Source organism: Epinephelus moara, chromosome 7, assembly GCF_006386435.1.
Source record: "Epinephelus moara isolate mb chromosome 7, YSFRI_EMoa_1.0, whole genome shotgun sequence".
NCBI lineage: Eukaryota > Metazoa > Chordata > Actinopteri > Perciformes > Serranidae > Epinephelus > Epinephelus moara.
Window position 1 is genome coordinate 14,300,738 of NC_065512.1, and position 24,025 is coordinate 14,324,762.

At 40.5% G+C, this 24,025-nt stretch overlaps 1 protein-coding gene across 1 annotated transcript in view; it reads right to left on the reverse strand.

The window, feature by feature from the left end:
• The window catches only part of clybl (citrate lyase beta like), an 88,896-nt gene extending 65,591 nt beyond the window's left edge, over positions 1 to 23,305 (reverse strand). Inside the window, exon 1 of the mRNA XM_050048390.1 lies at positions 23,251 to 23,305. Within this exon, the coding sequence (XP_049904347.1) occupies positions 23,251 to 23,294 (44 nt within the window). The 5' untranslated portion in view covers positions 23,295 to 23,305. The remainder of the gene's footprint in view (positions 1 to 23,250) is intronic.
• Between the last annotated feature and the right edge of the window lie 720 nt (positions 23,306 to 24,025).

Below are 24,025 nucleotides of genomic sequence, written 5' to 3' on the forward strand. Positions count from 1 at the left end.
GTTTGTATGAATGGTGAGTATTTACATACTGTGTGTGTGAGAGTGTGTGTATAACAAATCAAGTCTCCCACTGACATTATTTCAATGGTGATTCCTGCACACAACAGAAATGAAATGTCAAGGTCAGCCAAACTGGTCCGTCGCTGGAATCTAGATAGCACTACTGTCGGCATCAGGTACAGGAAGTCATTAAGAAGATTCCATTTGGAGTTAGTGAAAGGTTTTCCTGAACAGAGTACAGAATGGGTGTTGGCATATTGTTGCTGGAAATGTCTGCTGATTGACACGGGGCATGGTGGTTGTCATGCTGCAGACTGTTTTGACTGGAGTGTAGCCTAATGACCAAAGTGTTTTTGAAGTGTTATGATACGGACATTTGTATCAATGCATACATAAATATCTCATACGTAGGATTGTTTTCCAATTCTAAAGAGGGAGAAATTCTGAATCATATGGTGAAGATATCCAAACTATGTCTAAAAAACTTTGACTAGAAGTGTGGACTAAACTTCAACTTGAAGCTCAGAAAAGTAAAGATCACTGACTGAGTTTTCGCCGCAGTTAAGCAGCTGGCCACTGGCTTTGTCCCTCTGTAGAGCTCCTGTAGTAAAGCTGGACTTCAAAAGGGCCTTATCACTGTCACATTCTCTCACAAGAGGACACAGTAATGGAGACCGGATGCTCGGGCTTACACTAGGTTAGGCCAACACAAGGAGAGGAATGAAGAAATGCTTTGAATGTTGCCTTGTAAAGGAAGGAGCTCCTGTACAGGCCTCTCGACCTTCTAACTACACTTCCTTCCCGAGAAGTGAAGGAATGCTGTGTCAGGTTTTATAAATTAGTAGGGACGTGCGTTTTAGCTTTCCCTCAGTAGCTGCCTTCCTCATTTTGTACATTTTTCCCAGCAATTTTTCATCATAGACGATTTAATATTCTCAAGGTCTGTAATTTCTGTTTGCTGCCCCCAGTGGTTAATCCATATATGCTATTTTGAAGCAAACCCTGTATTTTTAAAGGTATACTAAGCCAAATTGCTGGTTACTGTTTTTAATTTCACTAGACAACAAATGTGAAAGCAAAAGCCAACCTCAGATTCACTCGTTTGGCGCTTTACTTGCGTTTTTCCGGCACTGTGTCTCTTGGGTGCTTGCTGCTTACGGTCTGGCACCTGGTCGCTACCTTTAAAAGCCCCGAGTCCCTGACCCACCTGAGGACTATGGGGTACACACCTATAAGTGTTCCCAACACAGAAAATAGAATAAAGTAAGGAAATGCAAACAGAGGGCAGAGTCTCTGCAGAAAAAATACACCACCACACACCTCTAGTGGGTCATAAGTGATGATTGAGAGGGGTTACTACTATATGAGTCTTTTTACATTGGTTTTTTTCTTTAGGAATATCATGCATAATATATATTTAAAACACACACACACACACACACACACTGCCCACTAACCGCAGGGGTCACAAAATCAACTAGGACTGAAATCTTAGGATTAAGCTATGACTTCAATAGAATAAAACATCCACTACTTGAACCAGTCTGACAGCATGCAAACCTGCGTACACTAAATACTTATTATATAGTTTATATTTATAATTACATATAAATTAGTCGATTAAAAGCTTTAGAAAAGACCCATTTATCCTTAAATGATGCAAGCATTTGCCAAAGTCATTAAGGGTCTAATGCTCTAAGACTTGTCGTGTCTTTAAAGCATCTCATAGGTAAACCTGAACTTGAAATAAGGCAAAGCAAAGCAGGGATGTGTACTGTATGACTATTTGCAATTGACTTTGTTCATATTTAGTTCTTATGTATACATTGCAAACTATGTCTTATCAAAGGCACAGATCATAGGACAAAGAAGGTGACTAGTCAGCCAGTCAATTTACAGGTGTACTCCCATAAACACCAGTTACTGTACTGTATATTGACGACCGTATGTCCTACATCTATTGCTCAAGTATTAAACAATGCCTTCTTCAGATGGGAAATAAATCCTGTATCGATCATATAATGCTAGGCAAAAATGTGGTATTATTGAATTTGTCAGAAACTCCAAAACGGGAGTTTACAGCTTGGATTCAGTTTGCATGCAAATACAAAGAGGCACCATAAAATTAAATACATCTGAAATGAATGTATTTAATTTTGTCTCTCTGTGTTTTCTCCTTACATCTCTCCTGTTTTCTCTTCTCCATCCTTGCTATGGCTAACTCCGTCTAACACAAGGTCCCCACTTTGACTGTGGCTTCATCCTGTATTTTCCAATTATCACCTTTTAAAGGCCAGCTGGGTGCATTCCAAACCATCGGGGGGCAATTCCATTTGCATTGCTCTGAGACAAAGTCATGCCCAAGTACTTTCATGCTAAAGTTCATAAGACAGTCTAAAAAGGACGCTGTAGTTGTAACTAAAAAGTCCCTAGTTTTTGTTGGGGTTTTTTCAGACAGATAAAATATTTAACTCAGAAGTGTTTTTTGTCTTTATGAATCTAAAGATTAAAAGCAAAGCAAACTTGAAAATCAGACAGCGTTGATGTAAGCTGGTGAACAAAATCCCAGAGCGTATAAGGGAAACTATGCCAATTTTCAACCAGCTCTGTGTCCCCGCAGTGTGTGCAGATGAATAGTGTCTTGCTGCCCCCCGCCCCCCTACCCACTCTTGCCAGTAGAGGCCAAGTGAGGTGAAACAGGTCGTCAGAGTCCACTGGGTGACGCAAAATGATGACCACTTCAATGACGTGTTTCGCATCACCTGACGGACTTTTGCCGGCAGGGAGCTCTGGGCGCCTGTGGCACAGGAGGAAGGCAAACACCCTTCATCTACACACTACACACACACTGCAATGACACGGAGCTGATTAAAACTTGCCAAGTTTTCTGTTAAGGTAACAAGTTTGGTTAATAAACACAGCGAGCAGCTTGGCCCAAACGTTCTGGTTTAAGACTGATCAATGTGGCTCTCCTGCGAGTGCTCGGCTTTGTTTACAATTACGGCTCATTATGCTGATTTTATTCTCTCTTTTTCATTAACTTGATTTTTAAGCAGCTCCTGGAATATTTTACATCTACTTTATTTAGGTCAATTTTTTTTAATTCGTTGCAATCAAAGGCCTCTCCCTCTATTGAAATGACCACTGCATTTGTGTGTATGTGTTAGTGTGTGTGTGTGTGTGTGTGTTGTTTGGAGGGGCAGGGGGGGAAGTAACTGTTCCATTTGCTTTGCACATTAATGAACACTGCCTTCCCTGCCTGCCTTTAGGCTCTCTCTCTTAATGCCGGCTCTGTTCACTAGTGTAAACCTGTGTTTGATTTCTCCTCTCCTCTCCCTCTCGGACTGCATATAGCAGCATTTAGCTGTGAATTAATTTTCATGTTTGGATATACCCTGCTGAGGTGTGATGCCGGTGGCGCATAATCAAAGTCTGCAACACTACATATGGGTAGATAGGCCTTGTGGGTATTTCCACAGTGCAGATCTGTAGCTGGGCGGGGGGAAACTAAAAGCAGAGAGAGGGGTCGACGGGCAGCAGACAGAACAGAAGTCAGCAATAGGACAATGGGATGTTTGGCACAAAAGAATAAATCTATTGTCTTACAGAAAGGGCAGCAGCGGAGGATAACTTTTGCAGTGTGGTGTGCAGCTGGGAGTGTGTGTTTGTGATAATGCGCATGTCTCTGGCCATGGGACAAGATACGCACCCACAGCCACAGCTCAAACACCAGCAGCCCTTAACATGGTGTGTCTAATGCTCCTATTTAGTGTTTGGGGTGCAGCGGCGCGTGGCCTGAGGTTTTTGGGAGGGGAGCGTGGATAGCACCTAGCCTGACAGCTGCGCCCCAAACTGGAGACAAAAGCCTGAGGAAGTACCGCATCATCGAAGATGGGACTAAAAGGCATGGCAATTTGCTTGTGGTCTGGCCTGTCTGATTCAGTGCTTAGTCCACTTTTCATGGTGAATACAGCCCCATAGCAAACACTACTCTTAAAATGCAAGGTTAAACTGGGAGTGCATCTTTAAACAAATTCCACTATCAAAAAAAAGGAACCAGCTATCATGTGGTACATTTAGATCAAAAGCAGAAACACAAACTACTAATTCATAACAGACTTTGATTTCAAACAAACAAACAGAGAGAACATAGGCCACCTTTTGTGCATCAGTCTTTTCATTGGAGTTTATTTGTAATCCTTTGATAGGAGGGAGTCTCTTTGTCAATCGGGATACATCAAAGATGAGCGAGCTTACCATGCTGCTTGTGTTTGTGTTTCTATGTGTGCATGTCTGTATTTTATTCTTTAACATCACAGCGAGGTACATTTTTAATCTATTGATTTAATACGCTTAGGTAGCGGGCTGTTGGCTAAACAAATGAACCAGTCGTGAGGTGACACATCTTCAGTCTATGAATCCTGTATACGTTTGATGAATAGCTGATGGAGTTTACAGTAGAAGATACTGGGGATGTGCTGGTTGTGAAATTCAGGGCCAATAACAATGTTTAAAATGACAATTTGGCTGATAGCTGTTATCAATGTTTTTAGTTATTGGTGTTATTTATTCCCCCTTTTGTGACAGGGAAACAAAGAACCTTTCATTACAGTTTTAAAGTAATTCAGTCATTGCAGTTGGGGGAATATATACAATACCCAAAGCCCGTAAACAGACTGCTTGATGTAATGATACGGGTATACAGTGGGGCAAGATTCAAAGTGATTTCTGGGCTATATCAAAATCTGAGGGAATGTAAAGCCTTCTCTACATGTGCATCAAGACAAAACGGGAGAGAGAATTTAACACTGAAATTACAAATGACAAACGGCTGAACATGTGTGAAACACAACACACCACTACAAACTCAAATTTACTTCATTGCACCTAAAAAAAAGGAGTAACAAAACTGTCACAACAACCATGCTGGCGAATACCTTGGAATAGGGAGGCAAACCACACATATTTTTTGGGAATATCACAAGCTACATTAATTCTGGGAAAATGTGAATGTTACATCTAAAAGAAATTTCTGGGATATGCAATACTTAATAACTGCAAAGTTATGTACTATGGAAATATAAATGCTTATGTCATGGATTATGAAAGATATTTGGCCACGATATTATTGATCCCAAGCAAGAAGGCAAGAACAAGGAAATGGTACAAGACGGAATCCCCTACTATAGAAGAATGGTTGGAAATTATAAGAGAGATTTGACCTAAATGGATGGGAAAACATTACCTGTTAGCTTAGAGTGTGAGAAAATGTCTTTGTTAGTAAATGGAAGATATAGATGATTTATTACAGTGGGAAAAATATCTGCACTAACTGATACATGAATTTCAATATACTGAATATATATGCCTTTCTTTGAAAATGGATATTTGTAACCATGACTGTTCTATTTTTCCACCCTTGTGCTCAGTTTTTTCCTTAACCTTTCTGAATGTGGAAAGAACAAACACACTGTCACTCCGACCTCGTCACATTTTGCCACTTGGTCGTGGGCTTTCCATGTCGACATATGATGTGAAAGGTACCCTGGGTGCGTCGGTTGTTGACGTTCTGGGATGCTGTGTCAACTTCAGCTTGTTACATGCATTGTTTTTTTTCAAAATACGCTTAATTTTTGACAGGAAATGTACAGCTTCCATTGAGTCACTTTCAAAATAAACTTACTATGTTGGTACAACACTGCAAATTGAAGTTTCTTCCTTTCAACAACAAACACATGTGGTTATGTTAACCCAACACTCGCATGTGGTTAGGTTCAGGCTACAAAAGGTGTGGTTAGGTTTAGGAAAACTAACAGGGTTTGGCTTTACAAGAGGTGAACACCGGCCTCTTGGGTCAAAGTCCCAGGTGAAAGTCGGTGATTGTCGGACCCATCCACCTGCCCTCCCACCCAACCAATTCTGACTTTTAGCCCCCTTAACTTGCGTTGTTGTCCAGCCCCATTTCCCCCTGACTCCATCAGATGCACCATTAAACTCTGACGGCGCCCGGCTGCATGTCACACCAATATAAAAGGACGGCTTTTTAATCAACGGTGTCTGACGCAGAAGTCTCAACCCAAGCGCTGGTATTCAGTGACTTCGGAATGAGACCGGATTGACCATACAAATTCATGAAACAAGCTTTAATATAACCTTTTTCATGAAAAAAAAAAAAAACCTTCAAAGAAACTGTTTCAACAGTCTATTCATTATACATAAAATATCATAATTCTCTAGTATCTATTTTCTATTGCTGTGAAAACAACAAATTTCTCCTTCAAACTGTACCTATTCAAGTTTCTGGCAAAAACTACACTTTACAATATATTTGAACACATCAGGAGAACATTACAACTCACCAAATTCAAATTTTTACTGAATGGACAATGAATGCCTCATAATTCAATTCAATTCAATTCCGTCTGCAGTTAGTGTGGCCTCCGGCTGCTAATAGCTAACGTTAACTAGCTCTTCACCTTTCAATGTCAACACAGATTCGTTGTTCACAATGTAGCTTTATCGGGGAAACAACAGGGTGTGTCCTCTGATGCATCTATAGTGAGTTTACAGCGTTCTTTCGTCCTGAAGGCATCCCGAGTAGACCTTGATACATCCAAAACACATTTTCTATTGTCTCCCGGACGCTGTCAGTCTGGAGCCATGCTTTCTAGCCTGCGCAAAATTGATGTGACACAACAGAAAAACATCGGCCACCATCATCGGTGAATATCATCTTATTTGCCAATAGGCCGATGCCAGTCAACAAAGCGAGTATCGGCCGACACCAATGTGCAGCCAATAAATCGGTGCATCCCCAGATGATACAATTCTTAATAAAACAATGACTGAATTAAAGTCTAATAATTTCTCATATTCTTCACCATACAGGCATCTGCACATACAAACATACGTGGTGAATATGGGAGGTAAAATACAACAACAGCAAATGCTAGACCAAAATTTTGAAGTTGAAGAGCAAGTTGAAATTCAAATTAAATCAACATTTAGCACCCAGGATCAATTTTCATAAACACTAACCCTTTATTACCCAGAGGTGTCTCCACTCGTTTGTTGGGCTAATAGAAGCAAAAGAGATAATAATTACTTGTTTGTTGCCACATCAGCTATTAGGTGATAATTAGGCCTCGGCGAGAATTTTAACTCTTTTAAATGGTTTGTTTGATCTGAACGCGTGTTCCCAGATGGATGTCTGAGTATCCTGAATTAATTATTACTGCAAATTAAAAGGCCAATCAAGCCTGCGCAAAACTGGATCAGATGGTTTAATAAGCAGTTCCCCTCACCGCCGACTCAACACAAACAGCACTTGCATGCATGTCTTAAAATAAGGCCAACTGGAATGAGTCATAAACTGGAGGTCAAATTATTTCTTTTATGTTTTCATGACTGTGGTGGCTCTGAGTTTTGGTGTGAATACGTACTGACTGTGTGCTTTACTTGGAGCCCAGCGAGGCAGATGAAACGTTAGTACATGTGAACTGCAGATCAAGAGACACTCACAAATGGGTGGTGCAGCCGTTCCTGGCATCCATATCAATGACTAGCCTTGTTATAAAATGGAAAACTAAATATTTAGAATACATCTTAACAGCAAAATAGGAAAACTATCCATCACTCGCATAAAGGAACTTCCTTTATTACGCCCCTGTGTCCACACGCGCGCACACACACACACGTCAGGGGATTGAAACAGCTCAAAAATATCCACTGGTTTAAATTAGACCATCAAACAGCCAGCTGCCGATTTGTTTCCTCAGTGTGTGTGTGTGTGTGTGTGTGTCCAGAGGTTGAATGGTGAGTTGAGGGAGTGGACTGAGCAGGTTTTTGACCTCCCGTGGGCGCAGCAGTGCAACGGTGTCAGTTCACTAACACAACAATGTGTGTAGCAAAGGGTATTTCATGATGGAGAACCACAAACAAGCCTTTACCACAACCTGCCAACAGTAAATTAACTTAATGTTGTGTAAAATTTAAATTTCTACAGCACAAAAAGGGGTGTCATAAAATATATATATATATATATATATATATATATATATATATATATATATATATTAAAAAAAAAAAAATCACATAATATAAAACCATATTTGTTTGAATTAATTTCACCAGCCCCCATGAGGCCTTTTTCTTTGTTCATTTGTGGTGCCCCTGCTGCCTCACTATCATGACAAGGTAACAGGTGACTTCACAGATTTGTTGTCATGGTAAGGGTACTGTGATGTATTTTGCAAAGTCAGCAAACAGCCATAACTTTATTTATGATACCAAACCGAACAACCTTCCATTAGTTCTCAGTATAGTGCAGGTATATATTAAGCATTTCGGGATACCAGAAATTTAGTAGTCAATAACAATAGGAGTTAAATTCAATAATTCTAAATACCCAATCTAATGCCACGGTAAAAAATAAATCAATAATTAAATCCCATGTACTTAAACATACATTACTTTGATAAAATAAAAATTAATAAAATGTAATCTAAATTTTATTATTAATCCCCGATGATCCACCTCGAAAGCAAAGTACTATTCTGTGCGGGCTCATGAAACTTTGTGGGCAAGGAAACGTATATTAATATATTTCCATTTCTTTTCCATTGTTGTTGGTGTTCGGTACTTTTTTTTACCCAACCAAGAAAAACACGGCAAACATTCAGAACACAGCACAGAATCTACGCTCAGCATCTCGTCCCACTGCTGGTGTTCGTATTTATATAATTCCTCAATATTATGATCACTTCTCAATGTAGTGCAATATCATTCTCAGTCAAATGCAAACTACTTCTCATTGTTATATCACCTTCAATATAACATTGATTAGCAGACGCAGTCTGTTTTTTCCACCATTTTAGAAACTCCTGTACTTATCATACTTCTATTGTTACTCTATTAGGCACTGATTTTTGCTTTTGCTCCTAGAAAACACTTCTATCTTGCATATTTGTATATTCTACCAGATATTTAATAATCTATTGTTAAAAAACTGGGCCCAGTGAGTGACCCTGACCCGGGGAACCCATTGGTTGTCTGGTTGTGGATCATTAAAAGAATTTCCTTCAGGATAAATAAAATTCTATTGAATTGAACTGAAAATATGCTGGCCTAATTTTATTTATTTATTTATTTTTTTTAAAAAGAGCTGTCACTGCAGCCACACATGCTGATAGGTGCCTTTTCCTCTAACCACTTGCAGGCATATGGTGCCCATCAGATCTGGAATAACTGCATCCCAAGTACTTAAAACACTGGGGGAAAATGAGTACCGTCATGCTTTCAAAATTTTGGCACTTGACTTGGTACCAAAGTATCAGTTCTCGTGGCATGCCTAGTACCTATGGGACATAAAATATGTTCCAGGAAGTCCAGTTTCAGTAACAGATCCATGAGTCTGAAAGCTTATCAGACACCCAAACAATGCATAAAGGTTAATTATAATACTCACAGACAAGACAACTCTGGAAAGCAATCATAGCGACGATTACTTCATATCTGTTACAACGATCGCAGGTCAAACAGTTGAAAAACTTTTGTCAGCTAGGGCTAAAAATAATGTTGCATGATTACTGGACAACTGCTCACTAACTTCAAGGGCAGAGGAGACATTAATTTACACCAGTATATCAGGTGCACTTGTACAACTTCCACGCAATCAATCCTTTCTTTGAGAGGCTTAAAATGTTTACATCTTCAGATGCTGATCAAACTCTATAATCATTCAAACCATAGTTAGGAACAGTGTTGCACTGAGCTGGATCATTTAAAGGGTATGCAGATTATGTTCTAGTCGTACCTTTAACTCAACACTCATGAACAGGTGAATGCCATCATGATTCACATGGAAGAAAAACAGTGAAACACAAGAATGATGGTATAAAGCTGTTGTGCAATTGGCTGCACAGAAAGAAATCAGGCAGAGGTTTTATAGACTGACGAAGGCCGAGGAGAAGAGTTCTAAGTAACATTAAGAAACCAAGCAGCAGTATCTTCTGAATGAAACATAAGAGTGACCAGAATTCCTTCTCCTCCTATCTCACTCGTTCCATTTTCTTTACACAGTATTTATTTTGTCCACTCTTAGACACAGACAGAACATTACTACCTATTAAAACTATGAACCTGTTACGTAAACCAGTGTATCGCTACATCATTAGTGCTCCGTGATGTTATTATGTAGTTGCACAGAGTCTGGCGTGATGAAAAAGAGCAGACCCTCCTTAGTGAGAGTGGCTGTGTCCTTAGAGGGCATTAGTAGAGGCATTATCTTGTTGTGCCAGACAGTCCAGTAGTAAACACCCTGGCAAAGGGCCTCATAGTAAACTCTGATGGAACTACACAGTCGAGCCCGAGTGTTGTAGCCGTCCTGGCACGGAGATATGGGTCATGCTAGGCTGTCCTCTCCCTCACCCCAGCACCAGAGCCCAAACCCTGATGAGATTAGCCGGCCAGCCAGGCGCTCAGTGGTGGTAAAACACAAACACCACTGATTACGTGAACATTAAAGTCGGATCCCCTCACACTTCGGCTCGGATCCCCTTGTGCAGGGTCACGAGCGGGTTAGTGTGATGACTGCGTCGCTGTTTTCAACATATACGACACTACTTGACAGGTCCTAAACGAGCACGTAATTATCCTGTGATTAGAGCTGACGTCATGTCAAACACTTGCTACTGTATGACTTTTAATGCGTGACGAATGGGACGGTGACACAGCTGGCTTCCTGGTACCCTCACCATTTACATGAGGAATTGTATCTGCACCGTCAGCTTGTTTGTCACAGAAAGATGAAGCCAAACAGTTGGCATTTCCTTTCACTGACTAGTTTTTTGGGGTAGGTCAGTGAATGCAGTGCCTTGGCCACTGCTCCTCTGTGTTAAATCACTGCTAGAAATGGGATTAGGCAGGTCGGAATGCCAGGGTAATCACTCATTCAGCAGCAGCCAGGAGAAAAGGCCTCCTTAAGGAGAAGGGGAGGGTTTTATATAGCTGAGAGCTTTGATTACTGCGCCGTCTTAAAACCGCATCCGATGAGTAAAGACATGTACTGGTCCTCCCCCACATTTACTGGGCAAGTCGACCTCCTGTGTTCCTGTAAATAAGTGATGTCACAGCGCTTAATGATGCCCAGACTAGACTCAGTGAGGTCCTGAAAAAAAAAACCAAAAAAAAAAAAACCACAGGCTTCATCACTACTGTGAGCACGCTGCCTAACCGTCATGTCAACAAAGAATTAGTTTTGCACATCCTATTGCTCTGTGGGACCGCTGGTGATGCAGTTGAAGTTTGGAGTGGTGAACACAGTCGAGGGTATTCTCTTATTCCACAAAGCCAGCAGAGTTCACCCTCGGGGAAAAGAAACATTGTCCTCCTCTGTGGACGGACTGCTCTGTCGCTAATGAAGATGTTCAGATGGATAGTGTGCAGAGAAAGAGACACTTTTCTCTGGGCTTTCTTCTGCTCTCCCCGACGCAGACTGGTAGTGACAGTTGTTTCCAGTTGCTACGTATAAAAGGGCCCATCATAAAGCCCGGCTAGAGGAAACAGGATAAGCGCTTGAGCCAAGGCAGTAAAAAGCTCTCTGGAAACTTGAAAGCCACACAAATGAAGTCTGCGTCTGCCATCTGGAAACAATAAACAAACAAAACCCAGCAGCCAAACAAACACCACGAATGGCAGAGGGAGAGACGAGAGAGGGAGAGGGAGAGGGAGAGAGAAATGGAAGCAAAGATTGAGTGTGTAAATGAGTGATAGGGAGGAGGGGGGTGTCAATGTTAAAAACGTGTGCAGCATGCATCATTAGCAGACACTGATGGGAAGACAGACACAGAGACAACCCTTTGTATAAAACCTCCTTTGATGCTCGGGAGATGGCCCCACTGTTTGAATGTGTGTGGTACCACTGAAACCTGGTTCTAATGAAGTGTAGTGCTAACAGGAGGCTGCCTGTCTGCAACTTGTGCCAGTGATGTGATGAGAAGTTATAAGCCAGCTCCAAAAACGGCAAAATACCAAAAGGAAGCAGCCAACTCTTCCCGGCACGCTCGAATAAATCAGACGCAGGATTTTATACGGACTCAGACAGACACATCAGAGTTGTCCTGTAACATTTTCAGCAGAGGGCTTTATGTGTTAATGATCATATAGCGGTTCAATATCCACTGATCAATGAGAGAAGTTTTCTTACTGTACAGAAGCTGCGAAAAATGGTGGAGCCAGCGCAGAACTAAAATGGCAAGAACAAGATCAATTACCTTCTAAAACTATAGGAGTATCACAGTGCTTTCACTTTAGGGTCAATGGACCAAATATGAAATACTGCAACTGTCCATTAATCTGATCCAGGAATGTCAAAAGTTTTGTATCACAAGAGCCCATCAAATCAAAACCCTCTTTATGAGAGCGGTAATTATATAATTACAAAAGCAAACTTAAACGTTATGAATCTATTGAGTTGAGCTCAGGCCAGCAGAGCTGCAGCTGATGAATAGTTATTCAGCATCTGATCATTAAATGTGCCCGTGCGATGTCTAACAAGTGTTTACTCAGCAGTCGAAAAAACATATCAGTGATAGGAAGTGGACAACACAACATCTGTGCAGCTGTTAACAGTAACTATTTGGTGATTTACCTAATAAAAGAGTAGATCCAAGCCATCTGGTTATCAGAATTGTCGCCTTCTGATCTTGGTCGCTTGATGTGTAGGGGTTGTGGTGTGTTTTGCTTATGGTGCTCTGTTGTGTGCTGTACATGAGTGGCTGATGTGCAATACTGTTAAGTGTAGTATGTGTTTTTATGGTGTGTAATTCATTTCTTCTATCATGTAAGGCAGCAATACTTGTGCAGCTCCTGAGTCCAATAAAGTGTATTGTATTGTATCATATCGCACCACATCGTATCCTATCGTATCTTCTGTCAAACAACTTATCAATTATTTGCCTAATCTTTAAGCATTAAAAGGGGGACACCACCTAAATCAGGAATTCCAATATGTTATTTCCATGGCCTAGGACAGTTCAGTCAATACTCAAGAACATGAGCTACTCTCTCTCAAAGCCAGGAATCAGAGAGGCATGTCTCAAACTTGTGATGTCAAAATCCAGAGTGTCTCCATATACAATAGCCCCTTTTACACTGCCAGATTTTCCGCGAATGTTGGGCCGTTTTGCCGGCAAGCTGCGAGCATTCAGACACACAGAGCCGGATTGGCGAGTTGATCTGAGGTGTGCAATTTTCAAAGGCACACCTACAAAAATCACCATCAGTTCGATGGTGATTTTTGTAGGTGTGCCTTTTATTGGGTGGCTAAAAACTAACCAAGTGAGGCAGCGTTGGCACAGTGCCATTTGATTTTATGAACATAACGGAGGGACTGTCTACCAGGAAGTCACTGTAAACAAACATTGTGATTCGGTCTATACTCACACTCCCCTGGGTGCTCTCAGGGCCATTTAAACATTTAACATTTAAGGTCTATGGAGCAGCTCCAAACTTTATCACATAAATTTGACTTTTAGCACTCTCTCAAATCCAAAAACTAGAGTTATTTATATTTATTAATATTTTTTGGACTGTCTTGGGAATATGCATATGAATGAATTTTGAAATGGCCATAGCTCCCCTTTAAATGTAATTAAAGTAAAAATGTTTTTATCCTCTATAATGCACTTTGTTAATATTAGGTTTATTTTAGTTTACCGTAACAATAACACTGCATTTAAAGGCACACCGTGGCCCTTATAGTACTGAGTCTCTCACAAGAGGAAAAGAGGGCAGCACAACTTTATTATGCAGACACAGTTGTTGATATTCCAAATGAAGATTCCTCGACAGTCACTCAGTGACATTGTGGAGTGATTTAATGAGGGAAATTCATGAGATGAAACTTCACTTGGTACTACAACAAACATCACAAGCTGATCTCAGAGTCCTCTTCACAAAGCACGCTGTCAATACTGACACCGAGGGGTCAGACCAAGAACTGCAGCCATGTGGCCACAGCATGGACCCGTGTATTATTGCAGATAGTCCCACCTATAGGTGTACGTACGCTTTAACAAACAAGGCAGAATGGCACACACACACACACACACACACACACACATACACACACATACACACACATACACACACACACACACCCTGCTGTGCCTGGTTAACAAACACTCTGCTATAAAAGCAGGCCTCTTACTCATTAGGGTGCTGTGTATCAGACAGGAAATGCTGGGTAAATTACACCTCATCGCCCTGGAACTAGCCAACCATCACCATGGCAATGAGCCAACCTCGCTGCTGTGAGAAGACCAAAACACCATCGTGGCAGAGGGAGAGTGGAAAGGACAAGACATGGCTTCACCTTAAAACTAATGACAACATTCTAACGTCAGTGATGCAAAAGTACACCTATACGTTTCTGAAGTGTAAATTGAACCCAAATCTGTATCTATTTAATAGCCAAACTAACGCCTTTGGCCTTTTGACAGTGACGCTGACTCCAAATCTGGAAGTAATATCCTGCCCACACACAACTCTGACGGCTACCCAATTAATGCTACATGGGCTAAACTGTACCAGCTCCAACACACTCTTTATTAGAAATTGTTAGTCATGCCTACAGTAAATGCTTTAATACAGTTCAATAAATACATCTACACAGGCTACGAATTGTCGTGACAATCAGGAGGAAATTGGGTGGTCTCTCTATGGAGGTCTGCGTGTGATATCAAAAAATATTTGATGGCTATTTACTGACCAAACAGATTATGATCATAACATGTAAACAGATTTGCGGCTTGGACAACTGCACTGCAGAATCCTACGACCGCAATAAAACCCATTTTCCACCAATATCAGCATGCGTATGCACGTTATTTGTAAAAGTGGGAAAGCCCATTGAACATAGGGGTGGGTAGAAAAATACAGCAAAGTATCGCAATATTTTTGTGGCAATATCGTATCGTCACGCAAGTATAGATTTCTTATGATATAAATTATCAATGTTACAAATGCAAATTAAACTTTAGGTAGCCTACTAGAATAATCGAATGAGGGTACATGATTAAGGGATTTTTTTTTAATAACGTATGTTTATAAGAACCTTTATTTTCTAAATATTTTTGTAATCATTTCATATCTTGCTGTAAGAAATATTATTGGTAATTAATTTAATATATTAGAATAGGTCTAGGAAAATTAATTATTGTACAGCTTTACACTGATGGTTAACTGATACATAATTGACTATTAATTTATGGAGATGGGGTGGGATTAAATAAGTTTGTATTTCCTCCCACTCCTTTTTGGACACGGAAATCAAATAATTTTATGTTGTTTTCAGTTTACATGCTTTATTTAGTGTGTTTTATGTCTGTCTACCAGTGTATGATTATTTTATTTATTTGCTACTTACATGTTCGAAATAAACTGCTACTAACTACTAACTAACTAATATAATCAATTGCTTTTTCAGTCCACTATTTACATTTTACCTCTGCAAATAATTGCTGAGGTGAGATGAACAGACTGAAAACTTTATCTTATTAGGTAGAACAGATGTTGACAGAGTTTTTTGGGGGGTGTTGAAAAAAGGTAATATATTGCAATATATTGTATCGCAATAATATTAAGTATCGTGACTTAAGTATCGTGATAATATCGTACCGTGGATCCTCTATGATTCCCAAACCCTGGTCAAAAATAGGCCAAAGACTGCTTTTCCCATTGACTGTAGACTAGAGTCGTAGACATGTCTCTGCAGTAGACGAGAAGGCAGTTTTTCTTCTGGTGTGTCACATTCGACATCACGGACTGGCCGGAAAACAGGTTAGTAAACAGTAGAAAGCAGCATATGGCCCATGAAAATGTTACGGTGGTTAATTCTTTTGTATTTCTTTTACTTATTCAGTCTCTCGATATCAGTGCGGGCTAATTTGGGACAACATTTCAGCACTGCTTGATTGGAGACGGACAGTAGTTTGTGGCGCCTATCATTGCATCGTGTCGGCAAAGGACCTAAAATTAGCGCATCCACCAAGGCGTTGTATTTCCATCGCTAACGATTGAAGCCGATCGGAGGTGGAGCAAATAAATACCTGTCACTGCTGCAAAGATAGTTGTCCCTTAAGTGAATACCAATTGCAGCCTTTTCTATTTCGAAATTTTTTTTTTTTTTTTTTTTTTGTCAATTTGTTTAAAAACAGAAAGCCATTACATAAAATGCAATCTCATTAAGACTATAATAAAAATACCTATAGTTGCCTGCACATTGCTGTGTCATTTTTGACACCCTGCACTGGTCTTAAAAAGGATCATTTCATCACACCACTTGTATTGGCTCACATCTGTAAAAAGCAAAAACACCAGTTTCCCACTCGTGTTATCATTAAAAACAGAGAATATTTCCCCAGCTTCCCATTCAATCCGACCACCACGCTCAAACTCTAAACCACATAAACCACTCGTTAGCCAAGTCCTCCCCACGTTTCTTGAACAAAATTCTTTTGTTGCATTGTTCACACATTCCTCGCCGGTCGTGTTTATACAGATGCGATTCCATGTGCGCTCTGGGGTCCGAAGAAGTCCTACTCTGAAGCCAAAGATGTGCTGTTGATCAAAGGCTTCAGTGCTGAAGCACAGACACTTGTTTTGGTTGGGGTTTTTTTTTTCTTCCTTCTGTGGGGATACAGGGTAACATATCCATCTGTTGGCCGCATGGATCCACCTTGGTGAGCGCTAGGACAAGTGTAGGCCTCTCTTCTCTGCCATCCCACACGGCTCCCTCAAAACCACGTTTATTCAGCTGGCCGCCACGCCGGTCGCCAGAGCTTTGTTTTCACACAGCAACATGTGTTAACTTAATGCTCTGTAACAGATTTCAAAGGCAAGACTAGCTGGGTCAACAACAGGTAATAGAGCGATTTATTGATTCACTGGCTCAAAAAAAAAAAAAAAAAAAAGCAAAGTGGAAGAAAAAAAAAGTCGCTGGTGAATGCAACCACAGGCAGTGATGTCGTGGTGTAGATTTTGTTTACTTGAACCCCATCATGTATTTTGCTAGTGTCGTTTAATTCAGCTTGACGAAACAAATAGTCTCCTGCCTGACAGTGAATGTCTCCAACATAATACAGAGGAAAGAGCAAGATTGTGTCTCAAAAAAAAAAAAGATATCAGGCAAACTTTGGCACCGTGATGCAGTATGTGTCAGGTTAAAAAAGATTAGATAAACCATTAAGTAGTTCAAGAAAGACACACATGGTTTAAGGTTACTTGGCCAACCTGCTCGCCCTGCCTCCCTGAAGCATTTGGTTACACAGTCCCCGTGGTTGTTTTCCTGCTTGATTGGATTATGGCCACACACCTCAAGATCGGCTTCCACCACCAATCAATGGGGAAATGAGGTGTCAACACATTGGTGTTTATTCAACACTCATTTATTTATCTACCGGAAGCCGAGGCTAGCTCAACCTCAGACGACACCAGATGATTGAAGGGATTTTCTTTGAGCATTTAAAATGAGAGGGGTGCACAAATGTAATAATCTGCCATTTTATTCCATTTTCTTTAATTGCATTCTATGTGAATTCCTCCTGTATGATTGCACAGTTAATATGTAAATTTGCCAATTTACTTTGAAATGACATTTGCATTTCTAATGACACTTTGCACAGTAATATAAAGAGTGTGTAACATTACAAGGATATATCAAATTTGCTCTAATTTCTAATCTCTTTTACAACTGAGAAGCCATAGCTTTTAAACTTCAGGCTGTGCGTCCATATGACCAAGCTGAAAAGAATTGGTAATGGGAAGACACCAGGAAGTCTGTAATGCTTCCAGTCAGCATGAAGTGCCATCAAAATAAAATTCTGCACAGTAGCTGCTGCTTTAAAACAACTGGGGCAATTGAAAATTCCCCTCCCAATTTATGCCAAATGCCACTTTATAAACATTCTAGCATGACTGCCAAGTGTCTGCGCTGCTTTATGCCCTTTCTCTTAATTGAAAACGTTATAGGGGTGCATTACACTTGGGGTTTTTATAAGCTGTGCTATAAAGCCCTAGCAGGCCCTGAGAGGGGAAACTGCCCATTAACTTATAAGGTCCAGGCCTTGGCTCTCTTAATTGACAACCTCTAGGCTACTTTCATCACTTGTCGACTTCATAGCGGCAGTCAATGCTTCCTCCAGGATGCTGTTGCATCTTTGACACGAGGGTGTTTGTGACAAAGAGCAGTCTGCCGCCAATGCCAGGGCGAGGGCTCTAGGCTGTCCATAAAACAAGCACACACATTCCTCCCCTACTTCCAGCCATCTGAGAGGGCTGCATTTAACCATGTAAGTACTGCTTCCCAGAAAACATCAGCCAAAATTTAATATGAATCCCATTAAGAAGGTAGACTTTTTATCCGCTCATGCTGTACGCAAGTCTGCACATGTTAACATATCATAAAAATAACCAGAAAGAGGCTTTATAAGATGATTAAAATACCGCAAGAAAAATGTGAGATGCTAAGTTAAAAAGGGGATCACTGACAAAGAGAAAACATTTTATTTCTCATGTTTCCAGGCTATCACCACAAGCACAAACGAACAAAGACAGACACACACACACAGACAGACACACACACACACACACACACACTAACAACAGACTGGCGTGACAGTGACTTCACACTCTAATTTGGCAGGATCATCAGCTTTGTGCCTCTGGAAATTCATGCGCCTTGAATTAGAGCCACATGTCACAATGTGGTTGACCAGTACAGACACATTACTAGAATATTAAACTCACTTAAGTTCTTTCTAACTGACATTCAAAGTGTCTGAAGTTTCTCATTAGACCTCCTATGAGACTTGCGTGACAATTTACGAAAAGGTAGAGGAACACCAGGCAACTTTGACTGCTGACCATCTGTCACCGAGTCTCATGACGTAACCTTGCAGAAATCCACACAAGACTAATAAGTATGTAAGTGCTTGTATTCCTGAAGGAGTAGTTCAGGTATTTAGTATTGCACTTCCATAAAGGTGGGGGACTTAAAACAGACAGGTTTTAAATGAATGGGTAAAATCAAGCAGCGAAGGCAACATCCTGACTTTTAGTCTCTAATTTTTAATATCTAAATTAAAAAGCACCAGATCCTCCATTTGACAATATTCATAAGATTCAGCTTTAAAAGGACATATGGGCATCGGCCTGAAATGAACATTTCTGTCAATATGACAGGCCAATAAGATGACACTTTAGTTATGCAACTTTATAGGTCAAATTTGCCTTGGTTGTGGTCATTTGTCAGGTCTGTCTTAGAGAAACCATCATCCAAGCCTGTTAAAGTGGAATACATTTTACAGTTTTCTTTGAAAATGTTACATAAATAGAAGCACGGCATGTTTTACTTGAGTAGAAGTAGTTTTCTTGTTTTGCCCAATGTACATTTTGAAAGTAGTGTCTGCATCTGTCACCAGGGCCATCACAATAAAGGCCCGAACATACTCGGGTGGAACGTACGCGGAAAGGACTCCGCGGAGGTCCGCGCAGACGTCCGCAAGCCCTGTGCGCGCAAAGCTCAGATTTTACGATCGCACAGACTCCGCTCCGCGCACCAGTGACTGCTCGGCATGTATTTTTCACATCGCAGGGATTTTTCACGGACATTTTTACAGGAAACTACAACGCGGAAGTGCGCTCGACTATGGAAGCCCGAATGACTGCGGACATTCCTCGCGGAGTCCGCTCCACTTATAGTACGCCCGAGTATGTTCGGGCCTTTAGAGTAGACATTATGTAATTTCCACTACAGGAGAGACTTACGTTCTCTACAATTGGGTGGAAAAACATGTGTACATAATTGGTGTTGATATCTACATCGGCAGACAAAATATTGGCAAAAATCCATTATCTTGCTACCCTAAATATGAATATGTCTACCTTAAGAGTTTGCCATACGATTTATAAAAACTATTCCTTACTTTGCTTACAAAATGATCATTTGTGTATCAGTTACTCATCCCGTGTTATGTTGAATTCATAAAGAAAACTTTTTTCGAAAACGTCTCCATGGTGAAACAAGATTTCAAAAACAGAGACAATTCTTGATGAATTAGAGTTGAAGGTGGCCACGTTCAACAACAGCAAAATTATATCAAAACATCGGTTTACAAACTCTCATACAGTTTAATCCAAGTCTCATTTATCCAGTCGTATGCTCAGTACACATCTACACAACTATTTAAAAACACTTTTGAATAGTGCGCCTGGCAAATGCACGCATTTGAGTTCAAATGCTACTCATGCCAAGGCAACCTTCAAATCTGTTTTAAATAGTAAGGATTTATTGAAAATGCATGTGTTTTACTTGGATGAAATGATCATTTTGTGGGCAAAGTATTGACTAAACTGTACTAGGCCAATGTGTGCCATATTTTACAGAAATATTGGAATTTTTAACCACACTAGCTGCGTGAATGAATAACCTTGGTGATCCCTTTTAATTTACTGCCACCTTCAGGTCATAGTTTTCTACTTGTCCAAAACACTGGTTTATGAACAAAATAATAAGCACAAATTGTACTTTTTGTGCTACTTGTTTTGTGCTAAATTGCTTATGTGAGCATGCTAGCATGCTAAAATAATATGGTGAACATCCTTATACTACACATTAGCATGTTAGCATTGTCTTTGTGAACATATTAGCATGCTAAAGTTGGCTTTTGACTTTAAGCACTGCTGTGCATAAGTACAGCCCCACAGTGCTGCTAGTGTGGCTTCAGACATATAATTTTTTGCATCAATGTGATGACTTTGAGATAATTGAGATTGATCATTTGCAGTGAAGGAAAGCAAAGGAAGATCAAAGTAGTTATAAAAATAAAAATGCAGATTGTATTATTTATATTTATTTATGTGGAACCAAATGATCACACTGACAAAACTGCTTTCTATGAATGAAGTACATCACTGACCTTTGCTTCAAATTACAGATTCAACCCATGTAATTGGCCTGTGTTTGACTCAATTGTTAAATTAATTTAATCTTGGCTTTGGTGCAAAGTCACACATGTAAAGATAACCGATACCAATAACCGTCATTATCATATTTGCATTAAGTTTTGTCAAATCAATTAATATAAAAACATTCATTTGAGGGCTGCAGTTACCCAAACATTAGAAACTGCTAATAGGAAACAACGTGACCACAAAGTTTTTGCTCAACCAGCTCCCTCTTGAGCGAATCAATCCGTTTCACTGAGGCCTGTGAAATTACATATCAGGTGGATAGGTCAAACAAACTCCAGACCTTCACCTGGCAGACCACGGTTTGTGTCCAGTGTGAAACCAGATGATGTACCTACTCATTATAAGTAAACCATGACGTTTTTTTCCAACCTAACCACATTCTTTTGTTGCCTAAATCTAAGGAAGTAAAGATAAAAATACATAACCATTGGTAAACTGTGTTAACCTCAGCTTTAACGGCCATAACAAAAAAACATTAAGACTGTACTAAGCCCAGCAAAGTGAAATCTTATATCTACACTTAAATTGAAGTGTTGCTGTCCAGTGTTTGCAGACTGTAATATTTCACCGGAAATAGAATGCAATTAAGGTACAATTTGTTTCATACTAAGGTTTCGGACATACTAAAAAATCTCAAATACTGTTTTACGCCCTTTCCTAACATACAGTAAGCTAACGGACTCTGACTGATGGTGTTTGAAAGAATTGTCCAGATATACAACAAGCAGCAACAACATTCAGGGAGCCTATCGAGCTGTGATCGAGTCTGAGGAACTGTTTGCTGTTGCTCTGAAAATCACTTGGAAGTAGGGAAAGTTTCGCAAAAACAGAGCCATAGCAAGTGTTTTTTGACGCAAGGAGTAGGTTAGAATATCTTCACTGGGAAAAACTGACACAACCCGATGTAAGACTTCTCAAATAGCATGTCAGAGTGAAATTTTGGATGCTGCATGTAGTCAGAGCAAAACACAGCCATGTGCAGTGACTTCCTGGAGTCTTCTGAGGTTGCCAGGTAACCGGCACTACAGCCGAAGATGCTCTGCACAGACGTAATGGGTGGATGAAAAGTAACAGTCAACCACAAGCTGACTCTTTTACATTTCTGTTTGTGCTGTTTCTGTTGTTTATTTCCACTAATTTATGAAGCTGTGCAAGCCACTGCATTTCCAACAAAATGGTCCTGCAAATATTTCATAATAAAAAACCTTGTGTTCACAATTTCAGGGATTCTGTCACAGACACATTGTCAGAGGGCTTTTATTTTGACATTAACATAGTAGTGCTGAGTTAAAAATAAATATAATTTTTAATGTCTGTGACTGATTGTAACTGCAGTAAAAGGTGGTATAATATCAATATGATTATCAATTTCCATTTTCACTGTCTACTTATGCTGAAGACCGCAAGCGTCCCACTGAAAAAATAGGGGGGGCTCCTGATTTCTAAGTGTTAAATGAGGAGGTTTCGAGATGCACACTTGCTGCTCACGCGGGCAGTGTGGCCTGTGCATTTCTCAAAATATTTGGCTATTTCTTTAAAGTCATGGTAAATTGACATCACTTGGCCTCCACATGAAAGGCCTGTTTAGTGCAGGCTGCCTTAGACTGACATTGCCAGATTAGTTAGAAATATTTGACACTTGAGCTTCACATAGACTCAAAATAAAGTTTTCTATCATGGTCCTTGATGATAAAGAAATGCACAGATAGCAAGATGGAAACACAAAACCCTGCCTCAACATCAGACTACAGAAGAGCAGAGCAACAGCAACACCATCACATCTGCAGCCTAACAAGCTAACAATTAACCTTTCTACAGCCAGACTCTTACACTGGCACTCCAGTGTGTTTTGGTATCAGTAACATGAAGCATCTTGTCTTCATTCAGAGCCACAGGACCTCAGCAGTGTTCACCTCCTGACACAGACGTTGTGCACATATCCACCTTTTCTACACCCACAGCAAACAAGAGCTACAAACAACTTTATATCTCGTCATTCTGGCTCACATAACAGCGATAACAAACGATAAATGGTGTTAGAAACACTGCTGCACTTCTCCACAGTCAACAAAACATGTGACATTTGCTGCCCCCGTGACACGGAGGAAAACTTAACAACCAAATTCAGCGCAGTTACATTTTGTCCGGTGAGTTTTTCTACAAGAAGACACAGCACGTTTGTGAAAAGGAGATACAGAAAACCTTAAAGTGACTTACTGAGGAAGAAGTCGCTTCACAGCTCTGCTAATGTGCGCCGCCATGTTTCCTTGGATGACGCAGCAGCGATTGGCTGTACAAATAGTTCCCTCTCACAGGCCGAGCGATGTGATTGGCTACAGCGCGGAGAGGGGCGGGCTCTGGAGGACTCCTAGCACATGGAGAGGTAAACAGAGAAGAAGTAGTGGGATGATGCTGATGAGGTGAGGGGAGGGTGTTTAGAGAGGGAGATTACCCAGACAGTTATGATAAAATTTATTTTACAAGATAATAAATTATAAAAATGACTTAAAATTAAAGTTACAGTGGGTAAACTGAGACATTATAGGATCCTTTGCCTCACAGATGGCTTCTGTCTACTACAGCTAGTGTCCTTCTGCTCTGTGAGACAGAAGAGACAGAGACAGGCTGAAGGTTGCAACAGAGAGAAAAGGGCGGAGGTATACGGGGATAGAGAGAAGAGAGATTTGAGCACAAGGCACGTCACCCCGGGAGTCCTCCCTCACAGCAGTGGTGAATTACTACCACTAACATCAGCCAGGTCCAAGTGTGGTGCACAAATGACACGCAATATTTGCCATGATTAAGTCAGCAGGGGATTTGCTCCAAATGTCAGCATTCAGAGGGCAACCATTGGGCTGCGAGTGTATTCAAATGTGAATGTGCTGCTGAACTTAGTTTAGGTGATGGAGGTTGTGGAGCCAGATGTATCCGGTGGTAGACCTTGAGTAGAAATAGACAAGTGTCAAGTCTATGATGCACATTTCTCAGTCTT